Source organism: Panthera onca, chromosome B3 (genome assembly GCF_046562875.1).
Source record: "Panthera onca isolate mPanOnc1 chromosome B3, mPanOnc1 haplotype 2, whole genome shotgun sequence".
Classification (NCBI taxonomy): Eukaryota; Metazoa; Chordata; class Mammalia; order Carnivora; family Felidae; genus Panthera; species Panthera onca.
The window spans coordinates 54,539,189-54,561,249 of record NC_138344.1 but is presented as its reverse complement, the minus strand read 5'-3'; the positions used below and the strand labels follow the sequence as shown (position 1 = coordinate 54,561,249).

Below are 22,061 nucleotides of genomic sequence, written 5' to 3'. Positions count from 1 at the left end.
ATGGCATATACGAGTCAGAAATAAGTGATAAAGTAATGGAAACTGCAGAAAAAAATTTTTACTGTGATGGATTGGGGAATGAGATATTGTATTTCCACCTGTATGTACTCTCACATGTATAAGTGTAAACACACACACACTAGCACTGGCCAGCCGTTAAGGTGGAAATCCTGACCAAGGTTTAAATATCCTAGCCAAGAGGAAACAAAGTTAGCTCTATATAGTAGGATAAATATCTAATAAATTATTTTTTTGCCTATTACAGGGTTTTAAAGTACAGCTGGCATCTACCTCTGATGCCATATGGTTTGATGACACAGGATTTTTAATTATTCCAGCAGGTTTTAAAACAACATGACACTAAAGAAGCAAAACACACATTGGTTTTTTAGAGAACCACACACTGGTTTCCTTTGGGATATTATCTAAGTTAAATCTTTTCAAGATTCAAAAGCAAATTGATACTGAATTGAGAAATATTCAGAATCAGTGATTTAGTCATTTATAGTTGTTTTGTGTGCTTATTATCATAAAACTTAAAATTCTCCAAATGACATTATTATTCTAACTTGTCTCAAAATTCTAAAAGTGAAACCTTTTCAAATCTCATTGACTAATCCATGCTTTTAAGGGCACACACTTGCTAAAAGATACACAGTAAAATTTAATAATCTTGAATCAACAGAACTTGATATATTTGCATTGAAAAAGTTAAGAATCTCTAATGTCCACATTAAAGAAGTTCTTACAAATGAACCACATTTATAATTCTATCAAAACAGAGAATGCTCTTGGGGGGGGGGGGGGGACACCTAATACAGACACAATTAGAACCTCCATAAAAAGTTTTTGATTTTGGTCACACAAATGAAGACCAAAGTCCTTGAGCTTCAAGTTCTGAAACCTAACACCCAGAATCTTATTCTATGTACCTAGATAGTATTCTTTAACACTATGAAACTAAACAGCTAAAAGTCAATTCCTTCTGTATTTTGTTAAAATATCTCAGTTCAAAATCATATTTTATAAATCCTATATAAAGAATCAATCCCATATAAAGAACGAAACTCTTAGCTTTACTAGTTTTTTAAGTGCAAGTTTCATTTTAAAGATGGAATCAAATGAAAACTTGGGTTTATTTAAAACAATAATAACTAAAATATTTTAAAACAAATTATTTTTAAAAAGCAGCCTTGGTAAAATAAATGGTTTTTGAGTGTCTCTGAGTCCCCTAAAAAAGTTAAGAAGGAATCTACTGGGCAAATATATTTTATCCTATGCACTAAACTAACAAGTGGTTCTTAGCAACAAAATCTGCTTTGTATGCTGATTAGATACCCTCACCCCCATCCCCATTCCAAAAGAAAAGTTTACTTACCTGTGTTTATTGAGGAATTATAAAGATTAGTGATTAAGAAAGAAAATGAAATACTTAGTACATACAAACTCATCTCACCTTAAAAAAGAAAAAAAAAGTTATGTTAGGGGTGCCTGGCTGACTCAGTTGGTAGACCATGCAAATCTTGATCTCAAGGGTCATGAGTTCGAACCTCACGTTAGGCATAGAGATTACTTAAAAAAAATAATTTAAGAGCTATAGCAGTGGAAATCCAGTTCTTATAGCAGTTATCTATTCCCCTCAAATAGCAGTCAAAAGTTTGCTGTGGAGTGAGTTTTTCCAGATTTGGGGGTAAAAGAAAAAGGAGATAAACACATTACAATATGATGTAAACTATGTGTTACTATAATTTTCACAGAGGGAAAGATTTAACCAGTAATTTAAAATGCTAAAAATATGCCAATTTATTTGTTAGTTCCCTTAAATTTAGTTATATTTTGATAAGCAATCTCAAAAAAAGATTTCAACTCTTTAAGATGCACAAGAACACAGAACATGTTTAATGGGAAAAAATAAAACGTTTTAAGTTAGTCAGACTGTTAAGGGGTATCAAAAACCTGTGTTCTGAAACAAATGTGGCAATAAAAAAAGAACTAGTATTTCAGGAATATTAAACAAAGCCTATGTGATACATACAATTACATTATATAATTTGTTTTATAGCTTAGCCCAGTTTCCCCCCAAAAAATAAGTGCATGCTTTCTCTCTAGAAACTGGAAGATGCACTACTGCCATGGGGCAAAGATATCACAGGAAAACTGGGCATTGTGAAAGTTGGCATAAAGGTTAAATCGTATCATTCAAATCCTTTAAATTCTAATTCCATCAACTCAGAGTTAAGCAGGGCCTTTTCCCACAGTTATCACATGCATACATATTTGAATACAGGCACAGAAACTTGTCATTTTTATTTGGGTAACAAAGGGTCTCCAAATTATATTGAAAAATAAGTCCTAATTATCATCACTCCTGTAAAAAAAATGTAGCACATTTTTCACAAATGATTTATGTAAAAGAGAAGAAAATACACATAATTTTATAATATCTTAAACTTTTTTATTCCCTACCAGAGACATTTGTCTTTCGTTTTCTTTCAATTTTCTACAATTTCCAAGTTGCACCTGTATTTAATACTGCTTTTATCTGCTAAAGACATTAACTGATTGCTTTCCTATATCTAAGGATTATATAGTTTTAGTATAAATATATATCACATATTTTCGTAAAATTTTGACAAAACCGAATAAGCATGCCTTGTTTTAAGTCCATGCTCTTTCCACTGTTTATAAAATCTGATTTAATGATCAAAAATTCTTGGTTGTCATTCCTCAGTTACAACAGTCTTCCTTCTGAACTGCCACTCACTTCTTTTTACATAATAACAAGCAATAGAAAAACCAAAGAAATTATCTTAATCTTAGTTCTTCCTTTTGACACTATAAAATAATGTGATTTTTTTTTTTTTAAATGAAACAAATACATCCAAAACTCAATACATTCAAATGAGCTGCGTCTCCTTTAAGGTGGTCACCTTGGAAGGCCACAGTTCATTATCCTAACTATGCTACCACTGCTCAAAATACCTTTAAAACTCTTTTGGGATCGCCTTCAAAGCCAGTTACATACTTTCTACTATTTCCTCAAAGACAGATTAATTTTTGGAAACTGTCCAAAGTCATTTGGTGCCAAATGATGGTAACTATAAAAAAAAAAAAAAAAAAATTAAAAAAAAAATCAAGCTTAATACTTTTTGTTTTCTTAAACACTGTGCATCACAAAGTTAACAGTGTGTATGACTTAAATTAGCTCTGAATACAATTCTAAAAGAGCAAAACCCATGAGGTTTTGGGCAATGGTAGGCTGCTGGAATTAGGAAATAATTTTCCAGCATAATCACTATACAGGGTAACATTCATTTAGCTGTCTATGTTCTGGCATATTTGTTTAAAGTGAACATTCTGAGAGTTAGAATTTTTAAAAAGGAATATCATTCTTAGAAAAAAAAAAGAATTTTATTTCTTTAAAGCATCACTGTCAAAGTAAGTACTATGCAAGTGTTTTGTTAGAAACTAGTTCTTACTTTATCAATAAAGACTACTTTAAAAAGCTTGAAAGCAAATAACCGACTTACTTGCTCCCAGGCTTTTAAAAATCATTAACTGAAGATTAAATAATTTGAAATTTCTAAGGTACTAAAAAGCAAAACAAAAACCCCAAATGTAATAAAAACACGTCAAGAACCAAACTACAATTTCTGAGCTGCACTGTTTATTTTGCTGCTTGAAACCTAAGTGACAGTATGCCACCATAATTATGGGGTTTCATCTAAACCTTTACTACACTGCAGGTACAGAAATATACGGACACATTTTTGGAGAATTGACATTTTGCAAAATGCAGCAAACATTTTAATTTATACATGAGAAAAGGAAGTGTTCAAAAGGGTATGCATTTCAAGTTATTGCAGGTTATTTGTGAGAGAATTTCTGCAGGTAAAACATGTTTAAATTTAACCAACAGTAACATGTCAGTGTATTTAAAATCATGACAAAAATCTTCTCTCTGGTCATGTTGCCCATGACAAATTACTATGATGTTGTATGTTTAGGGCAAGATGTCAATACAGCATAAATCCCATGGCATTTTGGTTTTCTTCTGGAGATTAAAGCTGTTTTTCTTGGGATAAATGCAGCAGCAAAACACAAACCAGTTGATCAAAAAAAGCACTTCTGCCATAACTCCAATAATTTTCAGGACACATCAACCGACAGTAGTTTTGCCATTCCCAGTTCTTTTAAGGATTACATCTCTGCACTGTTGCATTAAGTACGTCTGTTAAAAGCTTGTTCTCTGTTAAGCCAGTTTACTGACTACAGCCTGGTTGAGAGAATTTAGCTGGTTGGTCCATTTATCTAGTGCAGTATACCGGGCACCGCCCCTCTTCTGATGATCCAATTCAAGGAGTTGGTTGACTTGATCAATTCGGCCATGAATAGTGCTAGAAATAAATACATAAAAGAAGACATGTCTACAAACCGTTTTCACTAAGTGTATCTTTTGGACTGTTTCATAAAGTATTTATAATATCAATAAACGTAAAAGAAAAAACTGCTGCCTACATTAAATGACTGAATTCAGGATTAGTTATACTATTTGTTACCTTATTAAAATTCTAGACAGAAAGTAGATTTCAGCTACCTTTCATCAGTTACATTAAAAAAACGAATAGGCAGAGACTGACTGATTAATCAATAGCAAACGTAACTTGTAAAGCTTTAAATTACCATACTGCTTTTAAGAAAAATATAATTTCAAAACAATTACATACCACACCTACTTTAAAAACATAAAAAAATACTATTCATTAAAAAATGCTCTAGCTGTATATGGATCATGTGCTGAATAAGAAATCTTTTTCTTTTCTTTTAGATGTTTATTTTGAGAGGGAGAGAGAGAGAGAGAGAGAGAGAGCGCACACGTGCACGAGTGCGTGCACATGTGCAGGGGAGGGGCAGGGAGAGAGGGAGAAAGAAACCTAAGCAGGCTTGGTGCTGTCAGACAGAGCCCGATGCAGGGCTTGAACTCACAAACTGTGAGCATGAGTGTGGCCGAAATCAAAAGTCAGATGCTCAACTGACTGAGCCACCCAGGCGCACCTGAGAAGTCTTTCTGAAAACATTTATAGCTTTTTCAGAGATCAAGGGCTTAATATGCTCATTCATTTACAAAAAACCACCATGCATACCTATGTATCTGTTTTAACAGAAAATAATAGCCAGAGGGTGCTTTTCATGAAAACTCAAGAATTGCATTGCTACCTTTGCTCCCATTATTCAAATGTTATGGTCCTAAACATTTTGTGACAAGAAATAGCCAAGTACTTACTTATCCAGTATGCACTGCACCAGCAAGCTCTCCACATCAGCTACATCTATGTTTAACTCCTAAGAAAAAAGACTCATTATAATTCTACTAATTAACTTCTTTAAAGACTTCATGATAATAATTATTTTGATTTTAAATTAACTCCCACCACTTAAAAAGGAGATTTAGTGAAAAGAAAATGTAAAACAAATTCCATTATCACTTCAAAGTATTTCTGAGAAAATAGGTCTGATAAAATTTAACTCTGTAATTTTTCAAGTATATTCCTACCACAATTTTATTGTGGTTGGGTTAACACTACATCAGTCATATACTTTAGCCACTACTCTGTCTTCTACAATGTTCTCTGAGGCTGAAGAAATCTTTAAAAATAACTGTAATGATTCCTTATTTCTCTTTACTGTTAACTCAATTTATGCCAATACAGAAAAATTTATATTAAAAGGAAAGCCCTTAAGTTATGCTGTATTTTAAAAATGTACTATTACAAAATGTTACTAAGAATCATTTTTTAAATGGAAGATAGGTACACTGCATTTATAAACTAAAAATTATAAATATTAAGATTCATGAATATAAGTACCTTAGAAATAAAAGGAATATGTATTCTTGTGTAAGGCTTAATTAATTTTATGAGCACTTGTGTTCTGATGTTTCGCAAAAGCTCTGAAAGAAAAGACAAAAATGAAAATAATAAACTTGTATTTAATAGTCTGTATGTATATCTTCATGAAACATTATGCACTTCTAAATCACATTAATTAACTATATCATTTATCTTCTCAAAATACGTCTTTCTGCCTGACAAGAACATAAGGTATTTGGGTTTTTTTGTTTTCTTTTAAGTAAGTTCTATGCCCAATACCGGGCTCAAACTCATCACCCTGAGATCAAGAGCAACATGCTCTACCGAATGAGCCAGCCAGGCACACCAGACATAAGGTATTTGGATCTAAAAATATTTGGATCCGATAAATGCACAATAAGATTAGAGACTACTTTCCCCGTTTTTTCTCATTCCCACCTCCCCGATTTTGTTTATGTTGTGATGCTATCTAAAATATTCTCTTGCCTTCTAATACTCCACACTGCTCATCATTTCCTCTATAGTTAACATATTTTTCAAGAAGCTCTGATTCATGCCAGCCAAGTCCTTTATTTTATGCTCTCTCAAAATCTACGGTATTATATTTTATAAAATGATCTTCTCCAGTTTCTTCACAGACAAGTGTCTTTAAAAAACAAACAAACAGACTGGAGTTCATGCACAAGGCTTCTAAACTTTTCTATATCCACCGAGTGTAGTATCATTCTAGCTTCATACAAGAACTTTTAAAATTCTGTCCGAATGAAAGAGAAAGGAAGGTGGGGAAAAGAGAACATTACTTCCAAAGTATTCTTCGGATTTTCCTGATGCATCTGGAATTTAAGTATTTGAATGAGTTGTTCCAAATGGTCATTTAAAAACCCTCAAATAGCTCCAAAACAGGTGGAAACACTGGAGGTACAAAAGAGGCCCCAGAACAAGGAATGATTTTTGTCTTTGTTAATCCAACAGAAAAAAAAATCTCATACACTTACTTGTACAATATTAGCCTACCCTTCAAAGTAAATGCATCAAGGCCATCAACCATAGAGGACTATGTTTAAAAGCTTTTGTTACTTGTTGAAAACAAATCCTAAGAATTAACTTTGATACTAAGTATCAGTAATAAACATGCAATAATATCTAAATTAGAATAAAAAGATAAAAGGGACAGCCACCTTAAGTGAAATGGACATCACATGAGAACTTGATTATGTTATTCAATAGCATGAAACTGGTGAATGATTTCTTTTAAATAGCTTTATAATTTTAAATAATATCCTATTCTATGACAGCATTTAGAAGCATTTCTATACTTGACAATACATAGAAGAAAACTGGTTTGATTCCATGCTTTTCCATTAAGAAGTCCTGTTTGACAGTGGCACAGAAGGTAACTGAATTCACTTAGCAGAAAGAATATACCTTCAATGTGTTCCCTAATGAAAGGATCATCCATAATGTTGCTGTGATTTGTTTTCAGAATCTTCTCAAATTCAGTGATGTCATTATTCTGATAGGCACTAACAGAAAAAGAAAGGTATAAATCTTGTCAAACATGAGGAAGTCATGTATTAAATCATATTATCCAAAGAGCCTGCTTCTTGATTTTTATATGCAAAAATCTAAATTACGTTACAGTTTCTGCCATAGAAATCAGAGTTAAAGACACACACATCCTTCTGCAAACAAAATGAATTTCTTTTTTAACGCTTTTGGTTTTATAAAAGAAAGATTAAATAAACCTTTTAGGGTCATATACTATATTTATATATAGTTCATTAAAGTCTTCTCAAAATCTTAGCACTGTTAAAAACCGACAAGTTTAATAATTGTTTAATGCTTGATACTTTCAAATTAAATTGTGCATTTAGCATTTAATCCCTAAGAAACCAGGTCAGCATACAACGGTATGGAGGAGTCCGATCTTGTCTTTGAAATAAGACAGTATATCCTCTCTGAAGATTATTCAGAAACGCAGCTTCCTAATTTTTATCTTCTAGAAAGCTACCAGCAACTGCTAAAACTTCGCAAAGGGAACATCTGATTCTTAATTTTCTCTAGCCTTAAAGTTCCACTGAATTATACAGCAGAAATGTCAGCGGCAGGTAATTAGCACCAAATGGGACACGCACACTAAAGAAGAGTGATGGACCCTGCTGCAGAAGGCCAAAGGCTGATTTATGTTCATAATTCTCTGAGGTGTCTAGCATCTACTATTAAATTAATTCTGTAGGGCACTACGGGGATTGCTAAAGGTGCTGAGAAGGAAGAAGCCAACCTTCTGGATATGGCACCACTGTCTGCTTTATATGTAAGACATATCATCAGCCATTCTGCACGCCCTCTGCTGTGCTTCCATCTGGTGGATCGCAATGTAACTTCATGTAAGGGGCAGGTGACTCAAGTGCTTCAACAGGAATTATTTTCCTCTAGTCTGCTGGCAACTGACTAGGAAGATAAAATTAGGAAGCATTACTTTCTCACCTACCCCAAATACATTATTGTAATATGCTATAGGAGGATATATTCAAGTTGTGAAACACTTGCACATGTGCATATTTTAACCAAGAGACATTGTTCCATTGTTTAAGTGACTTAAAAAAAAATCTTATACAAAGTGTGGGACACACCACAGGCCACTTGTTTGGGTCAAAATTTTCCATTAAAATAAGTTTTTGAGTTCCAATATAGAGGTTATATTAATACAGAGGAATATGTTGTATGATATAGTAAACATAAATATTGCTTATTTTTTAAAGGTCTGATAATTAAGACCTTTAATCCATTTAAATGTATTTAATCAATTTAATTTAGATGAAATATTAACGTCTAGGGCAAAACTCTTCCTCAATATTTCTTTAAGGGTTTTAAAAGCTTAAACTGTTGTTTAGCAACTTAACTTAAAAACATTTTTCTGAAGTATTATGAAGTGAATCTCTAACCAAATCATGTTGATGGAATAAACCATCTGAAATAAAGATGGAGAAATCTCCTTTCATAACTAATATCAACTTAATTCAACAAATATGTATTAAAATAGACTAAATAAACAATAAAAAAGAAATTTATTTTTTGATGTTGCAATTTAGAGTTCTTATCTCCTAACTATTCCTAGTCCCCTTAAAAGAAAAATAAAATCATTCTTATTTTTTATCGTTAAAATTAAAGTTTCTTTAAATAAACCTGGTAATTTATAAAACTCATAGCCAAACAAAGTAAATGAGGACATTTTACATAGGAACTTAGACAATATCATGTAATAAGCTATTTTCTCCAAGTATATAAAATTTATATATGGGTGACTCATAATTTATAGTCTAACAGTACTTGTAAATCAAAAAAGACTATTGAAAGAGTATCTGATCACTTAAGTTATCCACATACATATGCAAAAAAGCCCACCCTACCCTATATCCTAATCATAATCTTCCTGCTTTGGTAAACTCAGTTGCACAATCTAAACAAAAGACTTGATGAAACCTAGGCTCCATGTATTCCCAGCCCAGAGGAAAATTTTTCTTGTTCACCGATTTCTTTTGCAAAAGTAGGCCTTCTTTTCTAGGCTTTTTGCTTTGTTTCATCTTTTATAATTTTATTTAATATTAATTGATCATAGCAGGTTTTTCAGTTGCTACCCACCATAGAAGTCGTCAAAAAATCCTTGGATTTCTTATCAATATAACCCTCTGCTCCTCATCTCAGAAAATTACCTGAGGTAAACTTTTTAGATGATTTTTTTTTACCTTGTCAATTGAGAAAATATGTGAGTAAAGACACGGTCTTGCTGAAAATTTCTGACTTATGTGGACCAATTCATAATTTCACTTTGGATTAAGGCAGGCTGAAACAGCAAACACTGAAATTGTTTTAAAATAGCTATAATCAGTTTTGTACTGAAAACAGCATACACACAAAGCATGTAGATAACAGGGGGGAAAAAGCAGCCAATACTATACTTCATAAAATCTTATGACTAACAGAAACTGAATAAATGACTTTAAGAGATAAAAATTTCACAAACTTCGGAATATTAACTGAATTCTCAAAAATATCTCTTCCACTTTCCCCTCTATTCACCGATTTAAGGAAATTTACCTTAACTGAGAGATATAATCTTACCTTACTAAATTTGTCATTGCTAGAATTTCTGGATCATTTTTGTACGGTTTGGCCTAAGCAGTTAAAAAAAACAAAACAAAAAACAATTAACACAAAGAAAGATTAACATTTACTTCCACAAAAGATAGCTGACAGAAATGAATATTTAGAGCACACGCATACCTCCTGTGAGTCAAATGGATTTATTCCTGACTTCATTAGCATATTTGCTAACACCAAATATTTTAAGCAAGTGGTTCGTCTTGGACTTCCCGATTCATCATAATTCTTAAAGGCTTCAAAAAAATCAGTGTGTGCCTTTTCAAATTCACCTTCTCTCAAGTGCATTTTACCACCACATTCTGCAAATAAAATAGGATAAAAGAGGGCATTTTCAGTTCTGTAGTAAGACTGAATACTTGATAAAAATCACATGAAAACTGTGATAGTGGCCTTCCAGTCTTTTAATTCTATACTGGCCCCAGGATGCTTTCTAAAAAGCAAGCTCTTCATTAAACATCAAACAAGCATTTGCAAATCTTTATTCTCAGTTGAGGCAGAAGGTAATTTTATATACATCATTACAATTCAAGAATAGGACTTCTTTAAATTTTTTTTTTTTAATATTTATTCATTTTTTTGAGAGACAGAGAGAGACAGAGCATGTGTGGGGGAGGGGCAGAGAGAGGAGACACAGAATCTGAAGCAGGCTCCAGGCTCTGAACCGACAGCACAGAGCCCGACACGGGGCTCGAACTCACAAACTGTGAGATCATGACCTGAGCCAAAGTCAGATGCCCAACTGACTGAGCCACCTAGGTGCCCATCAAGAATAGGACTTCTAATGGTAAATTTTCTGTTAGTAATATTTCACTAATGTAAAATCTTAAAAGACAAAATTTCATCCTAATTTCTTTCTAAGACTAGATCATGTCAATGATTTTACTACTTCGCCAATTATTTTCACTATAACATGAACAACCTTCCTAGTCATTCAGTCATATACAATGACAACTTCCTGGGACACTGCCCACCCTTCTCCAAACAAAACTTGCCTCTGATGACTCCCATGATCAGTGGATGAGGGATGGCAGACTTGATGTGAAGTGACTGTTCATAGAGTGCTTTCAGTTTTTTGTTATTCTTCTGTGCCGTGTACATTTGAATTTCCAAAGCGTATATTTCTAATAACTGTGTACCTTTTTTCAGGTCATCTTCTCCATCATCAGTCTAGGAAAGCAAATAATGAACTTTAGTCAAAATAGAATTCACAATCTAGACATTTTTATTTGAGTTAGCCTGGGATCCTTACATTTATAATATGAATTTTGTGTGAAAATGCACTACAACGTTTGAGATCTAGAACACCAAGAACACTAACTTGAATAGCCAAAAAGGAAAGCACACATCTTTTGGATTTTCTAGTCATTCAATAAGGAGTAAGTAACCAGAAGTAATTTTTTAATGTATAAAATGTTATAATGTTTGTTTCTATCTAGGAGGTTCTTTATGGTCTTCCCCAAATCGTCACAATTTTATATTCTGTGATTTTATCACAAAGCACTTTCAAGTGCCTTCCTGGTATCAGGCACTGGGTCTGCCTTGGAGAAATGTAAAGTTACATAAGCCAGAGTTCCTAGCCCCGCAAAGTTTACAGGCTAGAAGATTACTCTGTCAACAGATAAATTACAATATAAATGACTCTAGTTGAAGCATGAGCCAAGTGCCCAGAAGAATGGAAGAGAAAAGCACTAACTCTGCTGAGGGATGTCAGAGGAATACAAAGGTTCAACTTTGAAAAATGACCAAAAGCCCACAAAATGCAGGCCATGAAAAATAGCATATGGGCAATAGTCAGATAATCATAAATATCAAGCACTGACATACACAAAGCCAAAATTTATTATTTATTTGCTCTTCCAACTTAATTCTGTTTATTCACTAATGAATCACAGCCAGAGTAAAATACATGATATGTAAGACACAATTTGTACATCTAGGTTATCATAGGGGCATCTGCACGGCTAAGTTAGTCAGTCAAGTGTACACTCCTGATTTTGGCTCAGGTCTCACAGTTTGTGGGATCGAACCCCACATCGTGCTGTCAGCATAGAGCCTGCATGGGATTCTCTCTCCATGTCTCTCTGCCCCTCCCCTGCTTGCATGCTCTCTCAAAATAAGTGGGGAAAAAAAAATACCCCACAGATTAGCATACATCTCTGCTATATTATAATGTTATTTACAATCGGATAGAAGATCCTTTTCCATTCAGAAACGGCTTCTCTATCATTTCCACTTCACATGGAATTGAACTCACAGTTTACGCATCAGACTAAACTTTCTCAAGAATGTGTACATAAGAAACCGATCATAAATAACTAATCTGTTTTATGAAGCAAAACTACTATGAAATAAAAGCACTTTCTTTTTTAAAATAACCTAAAAATATTAATGAAAATACATGCAGGTGATTAATTTAGAACACTTTCTTGACCAACTTTGCTCCCATGCACAGAAATAACGTATATAATTAAAATAATAGTACAAGGCACTGGAGGATCTTAAAAATATTTAAAACAGTATTTTCACACAAACTTTAAACTAATTATCAAATAGCTTTTGATCAAGACAAAAAAGAAAACACAAATTATAGCTATAGTTAAAAAGTTATAGAAGTGCCCTGTTCAGATCATGTGGCTATTCAAATTTAAATTGAGCAAAATCAAAAACTCAGCCACATTTAACTGCCTGATGACATGTAGCTGACGCTATCACATTGGACAGTACAGAAACAGAATGTTTCTAGCATCATAGGAAGTTCTAAAGGAGAGTTTTTACAAAAGATTCATATATTATAAACTTGAATATAAAATCTTTATTATATATGTCTTTAATATTTTTTTCTAATTTTCACAGGGTCTATCTTATTCTTAGTAAATATTAATGACTAGAGTATTTTTTTATTGGTATCTGTTGTCTCAGTCCACAAAAATAATGGCTGAAATTAGGATTAAAACAGGAAGAAATTTAATATTCAGAAAAAATGAGCTTTTTAGGGGCACCTGGCTAGCTTGGTCAGCTGAGCATCCAATTCTTTATTTTGGCTCAGGTCATGATCTCATGGCTGTGAGACCAAGTCCCTCGTTGGGCTCCATGCTGAGTGTGGAGCCAGCTTGGGATTCTCTCTCTCTTCCTCTCTCTCTCTCTCTCTCTCTCTCTCTCTTCCTTTCTTTCTCTTTCTCCCCCTTCTTCTGCCCCATCCCAGCTCATGCACACACGCTCTCTCTCTCTCAAAATAAATAAGAAATTCTTTTTTTAATGAGCCTTTTCGTATCTTATTTACCAAATTTTATTTTTGGGATGATGTTTGAACAAAAACGTCCCTAAACCAATGTTTCAAATACAATTTTTTAATGCTTTTTTATTATAAAGAAATATTAAGAAAAAGTAAGAGAATGCTACCTGGCAGGACTGATGTAACTGGCGTAAAATTTTTTGAAGCTTTCCATATTCTTCTCGTTCTAAATATAATTTCCCAAGCTGTAAAAGAACATACTTATTGAAATTAAAAGATTTCAAAAGAAAAAGGTATGAATCTTTAGGAGAGTTTATTAAGGATACCCTCCCACTCTTCAAAAAAAAAAAAAATGTAAGTAACTGTAATTGTTACCTTTGTGTTTGTCTTAAACCACAGTCTATCATTCTTAGCATCTTTCAAAGCTTCCAGTGTTGTTTCATAGAATTCCTGCAGTAAATCCATCTGACATAAAAAATCAGAATTCTATAATTGTAAACAGCAAATTTGTACCTGTTAATAAAGTTAATTTGAGCAAACTAAAAGTGCATCTTTGAACTTTAATAATACATAAGATACACTATCTGTTTCCGAATGTCTGTGACATCCTACTATTTAACAAAACCTTAGCAAAATAGAGACCAAATTTGTAAAAAGTGCCAAGATCTGTTTTTAATGTTTTTGAAAAATAAAACCCAGAAAATATCTAATGCTCTAATAGTGTAGGTTTGTCCTTTCCAATCTAATAACTCATTTTATATTGATGGAAGTGAATGGCATGCACACTGAACTACTTGTACTATTGTTAATAGTGTGTATCTTATTCACTAAACTCTCATTTGGTACCTACCACATGGCAAACATTAGGCAAGTAGCTAAAGAAACAAAGAAAAGTAAGATCCCTTCAAAAATTCTTCTATAAATGTAACCTATCAAGTAACTCAACTACACAACTCTTAGGTTACTGGTAAAGTGCTGGGGTTGGGTAGAGGGAAAAATCTAGCACAATTTGAGCTATGTCTAAACACCATCAATTCACAAGTCTGAGTGTGACATTTTTTGATGGAACTTACCCTTTGTTTTGCATTACAATAAGCTCCCCCACCCACCCTCCTCTCCACACACTGGGCTCTGCCTTTGTTTGAATATCTGATTCTCTAGATCTCTACTTAATAGGATCAAGAGGTAAGAGGGCCACGAGGACAGGAAAATTTAATACTTTCAGAAAAGGCTGCCTATTTATTCACGACTGCTGATGGCATACTGAATAAGCTGAGTATCCCCCACCCAATACCTATTCGTACTTTCAAAAGACAAAAAGCTTACATATAGTAGCATGAGGCAACACACAATCTTAAAGTTTTAAAATTAATCCCCCCCACTAACATCTGGCATAACATTTATAGTGTACCAAAAATGTTTTGAGGAGACTTGGTTTTAAAACCCAAAAAATATTTTCTCACTTAAGAAAATCCCTTTGATATGTAACAACTCTAGAATTAGTGGCACTAAGCGCTAATGTTTTAATAAAACATATACAGTTGACCCTTGAACAACATGGGTTTGAACTGCACGAGTCCACTTATATACGGATTTTTTTGATACAGTACCCATAAATGTACAGTACCATAAATGTATCTTCTCTTCCTTATAATTTTCTCCATAACATTTTTTTCCTCTAGTTTACTTTATTGTAAGAATATACCATATACATAACATACAAAGTATGTTAATCAACTGTTTATGTTACAGGTAAAGCTTCTGGTCAACAGCAGGCTATCAGTAGTTAAGTTTTGGTTTTTTTTTTTGTTTTTTTTTAGTATTTATTTATTTTGGGGAGACAGAATGCAAGCAGGGGAGGGGCAGAGAGAGAAGGAGACACAGAATCTGAAGCAGACTCCAGGCTCAGAGCTATGAGCACAGAGCCTGACACGGGGCTCGAACCCACGAAGCATGGGATCAGGACCCGAGATGAAGTCAGATGCCCAACCAACTGAGCCACCCCAGTAGTTAAGTTTTTGAGGAGTAAGTTATATGCAGATTTTGAACTGTGAGGTAGGAGGGACAAGGGGTTGGCATCCTAGCCCCCATGTTGTTCAAGGGTCAATTTTAAGTTTATTTTTCTCTATTTCCATTACATATATTTTAGATATAAAGCATAAAAGTAATAAACTACCTCAAGAAATAAAAATGACATTGAGTAGAAAAGAATCAAAGAGATTCTGAGATGAACATTTTTTATTATGAACACAAAAAATATCAAATGTTTTAAGAAATCCTAAATGACAGAGAATACTTCTTGTGCTAAAATACCATGGTTTAAGAAAGCTGAAACTTAGGACTATGTTGCTTAAAAGAATATGAACAAACAATCCAATTAAAAATTCCCTTAGCAATACAATAACATCATCATTGCTTTTCTTAATAACCAAAATCTAGAATAGCAAAAGCACTATCATTCCCAAGGTCCACTGTAGTTTCTTCATCATTAACTGTTCCTTTTGTCCTCCATCATCCACCCATTCTTTATAAAAGAATTTACTAAACACCTAATGGCAATGCCAAGTACTAATATGAGTACAGGGTATCCCTTCAAGGATGTGTAGTTAATCAAATCTACACAAATCTAACTGAGGTGGTGATGGAGTTTGTTGAAACAAACTATAATAGTAACTGTATGGGAGTTTAAGTCTACAAAAGTTGTGTGCAGATTATGTTGGTATCTCAAGATATTATTTGAAGAGATTAAGCTACTTATTACCTTTTAATATTGCATAATTAGTACTATAAGAAAACAATATAGAGTACATTATTTCTAAAGCACTTTACTGACTGGCAAAACTGCTTAACTAGAACCTCTAGATCTTATTAAAAAAAAAAAAAAAAAAAAAGAACAAAGACTTTAGTATAAATAACAACACATTGATAAGTACTAAAAGGAACAACCAGAATCTAACCTGTTTAGAAGTAGAGATATAATCAAGAATAGAATTAATGGATTTTTCAGAATAATTTCTTGTGACTGCACTCCGAATATAGGTCAATAGTTGTTTATATCTGTTCATCATTTCTGGAAAGTTTGTCTATGAGGGAAGAAAAATGCATTATTAGATATATATTTATGCACGAAAATTTCTATACAATTAAGATTATAGTACATATTACTACATAATTGAAAAATAAGGTTTTACGATAAAGTATGTATGACAGAAACGCTATAAACATTTTAGCTTAAATTTGAAATTTCTAAATCACTGGGACACATGAACCAAATTTATGAAGTTAGCCTATGAAAGACTACAATTTACAAATTTTCAAAATTTCAGATATGTTCTCATTGTACATTTATTGAAATCTTAAGAACTACAATATTCACAAACCAAAAAATACAAATAAATCCAACTTTTCAAATGCCTTGGGTCTCAACTACACAGATATCAGCTATATCCTCTTCTGAAGATTTACCCCTTGATGAGAAAGTTCTCCAACAACAGCGGTATGTTTCTTTTCTCCATTCATTATTGGTTGGTTCAACAGTAAAATGTGAGGTGAAGGAAACTTTTCAAGCCCAGGTACTCATCCCACTATTGAGAAAAGTCCTCCCACCCAAGGCTCTACTCAATAGCAGATATAGCTAATGTTGCTATTCCTTGCAGGACTATTTGCACTACTGTGGTTATTCCAAGAAAACATGAGAGATCAGAGGAAATAAGGAATTACCCCTGAAATTTCAATCACTTAAGTATTTTGGCGAATGGCCTATCATCCCTCAAAGTATACCATGGAAGGGGCGCCTGGGTGGCTCAGTTGGTTGGGCATCTGACTTTGGCTCAGGTCATGATCTCACACTCGGTGAGTTCGAGCCCCGCATCAGGCTCTGTGCTGACAGCTCGGACCCTGCAGCCTGCTTTGGATTCTGTGTCTCCCTCTCTCTGCACCTCCCCTGCTCACTCTCTCTGTCTCTCAAAAATAAACAAACATTAAAAAAAAAAAAGTATACCATGGAAGTCCATTTATGAGTCTAATCTAGTAACCTGAATCCACAGTCCCGACAATCTCCAACTGCTATTAATCCCTCTTTTTACTGGGTTCTACTCCACTTTTAATCAGGGAGGTAGGACACTGGCAGATACAGTGTTTTTCTTGATTAACGACCACATGTGTTTATTAGGATGAAAAATGATAATGTAATTTTCCTGCTTATGACTATGTCCTTCCCTGGGATACAGCATGAGGGACAAAAAAAACATGAGAAGACTCCCTGAAACCTAAGCAAGAATGGAATTACAAAAAAGAAAACAGTAGTTGGGGTGGGGGGAAAAATGGACAGAACAAGGGAAAAACCTTAGTTATATATACATGTAGTTATATATATATATATATAAATCAAACCACTTGTATTTCCAAATATGTCAGTACCACGTGAGGGTAAATAATAGGTAATATCCTAGTAATGTTAAAACCCAAGTTACAGAACATATCTTATGGCGAAAGGCAAATTAGAAATAGGATTTTAGCAGAAAGTTCGTTTTTAATTCATTTCTTTATACTCTAATAACTTTAAAGCTCATTTTTCAATAATTCTGTTACTGTAATTAAAGACTACAGGAAGATCAGGTAAATTGCAGCAGTTAACACAGAGCAGTTGAAAACAAAACCTTTCTAACTTTTTATTGCTCAAAACCTTCACACGGCAACATGGGTCCTATTCTGAATCCAACTAGAAACTGAGGGGCGGAAGCTCAAACTACTCTTATAAAACACAACTTATTCACAGATGTTGTTTGAGCAAATAAAAGAGAAGGAAGGCAGGGAAAAATAACACAAAATACAAATAATCCTTTCCCTTACTTGCTTACCATCTTGGCTCAAGGTAAAATGGTAAGATCAAGTTTTATGGGTAGCATATATTTAAATGGGCTCAAACACTAAACTACTGCTAGTATGTTAAGAAAGTCGATTTCTATAGGGTCTATTGTATTATTTCAAATCATAGAATCTTAAAAAAAATTTTTTTTTAATGTTTATTTTTGATAGAGACAGAGTGAGTGAAAGCAGGGAAGGGGCAGAGAGAGAGAGGGAGACACAAAATCTGAAGCAGGCTCCAGGCTCTGAGCTGTCAGCAGAGAGCCCAACGCGGAGCTCAACCTCACGAGCTGTGAGATCATGACCTGAGCCAAAGTCAGACACTTATCCAACTGAGCCACCCGGGGGCCCCTCAAATCATAGAATCTTAAGAGTTGAACAATGAGGTTCTAATGTCACTAAAATTACTTAATCAAAATCTCTATCCCTTGAGACACCTGATGCTTCTCCCATATCTAAGCTATTGATTTAAATATAGTATGTATTTGTGTTTAATATTTTCACAAATAATAAATGGAAAGAAAGCACAAGGGCTTTGTGCAACATATTCTTTGGGTAAACGCAAGACAGACATTTTCCTTTTTTAATGATACTTAAAAGCAATTGACAACATACTTATTACTGTTTAAAATGTTTTGAATAGTCTTGATATTTTGGGGGGTGAAGAATGAGCTAAAATATTTTGTGGATAGTTTTTGTAAATGTCATGGAGGGCTTCTATTACTAAAGGTAGGTGAGGATGCCAAAGTGAGAATATGGCAAGAAGAACAGGATGCAAGATTAGCAGAAGTTACCTGGACAAAAGTAACAGTCAGTTCAGGGAGTTCAATTTCAAACAGAAGGGACAGAGAAGTTAATGGTGACAGGGAGGAGACATATGAGAAATTAGAGACAGGAGAAAAAGAAAGTGGTAACAGATTACCAGCTATCCTTTCATCTGCCACAGAAGCAAGTGTTTACCTCTGCTCTCTAAGCTTCTCAAAAGTTCCTCTACCCTTAGTGATTTTAAGGTTTACGCCTGTCACTAGTCCTCTTGTCTAACCATTTTTTTCCCCTCCACCTCTACCCTGCACTCCTGAAGACTACCAATTCTATGAAGGTACAATGTCATGACAGTTCCAGATTATTTAGAACTTCTACAACATATATGAGTGCCTACTGAATGCCAGCCACTACTACAGGTGGTAGGAATGTAACAGTGAATAAAACAAAGTCCTGCTCTCATGGACCTTACCACCCATGGGGATGAGGGCAGCAGAAAGGCAATTAAGCAGTGATATACTCAAAGAAAAAAAAAACCAGCAGGGTAAGATGAATGTAAGTGATGGTGAGAAGGATGCTATTTTACATAAGGTGGTCCAGAGGGAGGCCATCCTGATATACGGTGACACCGAATAGAGATCTGATCAAATGAAGAAAAGAGCCATACGACTATTACAGAGGAGCATTTGGGGCAGAGGAAATAGCAAATACAAGTGTTTATGAGTAGGCGCATCCTTAGGATGACAGGAGGAACAGCAAGGAAGCCGTACAGAGAAAATAAGATCAGAAAAGGTAAGATGATGTAGGGTGTTATAGGTCATGGTAAAGATTTGGATTTTATTTTATTATTATTATTATTTTTTTTTTTTTTTTAAGTTTTATTTATTTATTTTGAGAGAGGGTGCATGAGTAGGGGAGGGGCAGAGAGGGAGAGAGAGAATATGAAGCAGGCTCAACACTCTCCGTGCAGAACCTGATGCAGGGCTTGAACTCACAAACCGATCTCACGAACTATGAGATCAGGACCTGAGCCAAAATCAGGAGTCATACACTTAACTGAATGAGCCAGCCAGATACCCCAGGATTTGGATTTTATTAAGGAGAGTGGGAACCATTAGAAGATTTAGAGCAAAGGAATGACACAGTCTCACTTACATTTTAAAAGGATCACTCTAAAAACAAAAACAAAAACAAAAACAAAAAGGATCACCCTGCTGCTTGTGGAGAATAGACTGTTAATAAGGCAAGGATAGAAGAAGCTCCGGAAATAATCCAGGTGAGAGATGATGTTGGTTTGAACCAGAGTAATAGAGATAAAAATGGTTAAGCAGCAGTCAGATACTGGATATATTTTTAAAAGATATAAAGACACCTGGAATTACCAATGGATTATTTGAGGGGTGAGAGACAAAGAGAGGAGTCAAGAATAATGCTAAGGTTTTTGTCCTTATCAGTGGAAGAGGAACTCCTTATAATACAAAGTAAAATTTTAAAATTCCAAAATAAACAACAGTTTTTGGAAAAGTCCTGTTAATAAGGAAGCCAAACACTGTCTGAGTATCTAAAGGATAAGCTTTCAAAAAAGTTTGATTTCTTTGCAGAATGTTTTTTACTTAGTATTGTGGTAGTCACAAATGAAAGCTAGGCTAAATACGGAAATGTATCAACAGAATTATTTTAAAGAGGTAGATATAATGCCATTTTGCTGCCATGTGGTTTTTACCTACAGAATTCATTTCATTATTAGTTTAATTCCCCTCAAAACAAATCTTACCAACTTGAAGTTAATCTTAATCATTTGCTTCAGTGCTTTAAATCCCCATTCTCCTTTTTCACCTTCAAGTTCCAAAACCTAAAAAATAGAAGACATTTTTAGCCTAACAAAAATGTTAATGTTATTTTCTAATGACAACGTCTATTTTGAATTAGTTTTCCATCATACGAATTAAGAAGGTTTCCCCAAGAATTACATTTCTCAATGCCATTTTTTAAAGGCTTTAAAAAGGAAACGAGTCTTAAAACGCTTAAGGATAAGTGAGCTAATTTTTAAGTTTCTACATCAAATATTAAGTAAGAACTACTACTTGACTATTACATAGTCCCATAAATCCTTTTTTTTCCCATCTGAATAATCCATTGATAAGAATAATCCAAAAGTGTATCAACAGTCAAGAAATCACCTTACTTAACACTGAAACCACACCTGTGTGATCTGTCCCCGAAGAAGGAATAAAATTGCAGGGGTAATACCTATTGATCATTCATGTTGATTTCCTTTGTCCAGAACCACACTAGCTTTTCAGGACAATGGCCCTGCTCTATAGACAGCTTGATTAGAAAAAACAGGATATCCATTTTGAAATATTTGCATGTGCTGCATAAATGCAAACTTATTTATAGGATTACCACTCAGTATCCAAAACACATTTCTGAGATAAAATCACTTGGAACTTATTTGATCTAAGACATCATTTAAAAAAAATAAACTTTAAGACACAGAATCAATCAGAAAAAATATGAACCTTTTGAAAACTGCTTAATGCTGCTTTTGGGTCATCTTCTTTTAATGCTTTGGAATTATAGTACTGATTTTCCAAATCCACATTTGGCTCGGAGTTACTATCTTCAGAGTATTCCTGTTTGTTAGAAAGAGATACTACAATGAAAAAGAAACCCACACACTGCCCTGTAAAAAGTAAATACTGTTAAGATGGAAAACCATACATTTGCACAAAACAACCTTGCAAACATAGGTAAAATGTAACTGATACTTAATCCTTATTTAAAAAAAAAAGTAAAAAAGTCAAAATCAAGTGGAGAGAATAGAATCACTTACTTTCAGATCAAAACTACACTTTCCACAGAATTAACAGAAAAGCAAAATGCAAAGAAATAATGGGTTAATGAGCCCCAATTCTGTTGTGGTTAACCTTTTGTTGGTCATGGAACCCAAGAAAAATCACTGTAAATGCTAATTATTACATAAATGCTAATTATTCATCTTAAGTTCTGTAATGTAATTTTCTCTACTCCTTAAGTCTAAATTTCATTATTATAATATGGCCTAACTACCTGGGATGATAATACGCACATAGCATATATACATAGCTATATATATATATATACACACACACACATATATATATATGGCTACATATATACATAGT

At 33.8% G+C, this 22,061-nt stretch overlaps 1 protein-coding gene across 3 annotated transcripts in view; it reads right to left on the bottom strand.

The window, feature by feature from the left end:
* Nucleotides 1-2,282: 2,282 nt before the first annotated feature.
* COPS2 (COP9 signalosome subunit 2) overlaps nucleotides 2,283-22,061 on the bottom strand; it is a 31,138-nt gene continuing 11,359 nt past the window's right edge. Inside the window, exons 2-13 of one of the 3 annotated variants that reach the window (XM_060618588.3) lie at nucleotides 21,417-21,530; nucleotides 20,669-20,746; nucleotides 16,224-16,349; nucleotides 13,642-13,752; nucleotides 13,434-13,511; nucleotides 11,027-11,201; nucleotides 10,155-10,333; nucleotides 9,993-10,045; nucleotides 7,296-7,393; nucleotides 5,868-5,950; nucleotides 5,285-5,343; nucleotides 2,283-4,397 (exon numbers count right to left, since the gene is read on the bottom strand). In XM_060618588.3, coding sequence (XP_060474571.1) covers nucleotides 4,253-4,397; nucleotides 5,285-5,343; nucleotides 5,868-5,950; nucleotides 7,296-7,393; nucleotides 9,993-10,045; nucleotides 10,155-10,333; nucleotides 11,027-11,201; nucleotides 13,434-13,511; nucleotides 13,642-13,752; nucleotides 16,224-16,349; nucleotides 20,669-20,746; nucleotides 21,417-21,530 — 1,299 coding nt within the window. In that variant the 3' untranslated portion in view covers nucleotides 2,283-4,252. Of the gene's footprint in view, nucleotides 4,398-5,284; nucleotides 5,344-5,867; nucleotides 5,951-5,997; nucleotides 6,783-7,295; nucleotides 7,394-9,992; nucleotides 10,046-10,154; nucleotides 10,334-11,026; nucleotides 11,202-13,433; nucleotides 13,512-13,641; nucleotides 13,753-16,223; nucleotides 16,350-20,668; nucleotides 20,747-21,416; nucleotides 21,531-22,061 lie in introns of those variants that run through there. The other 2 variants (XM_060618589.3, XM_060618590.3) reach the window with 2 other exon arrangements.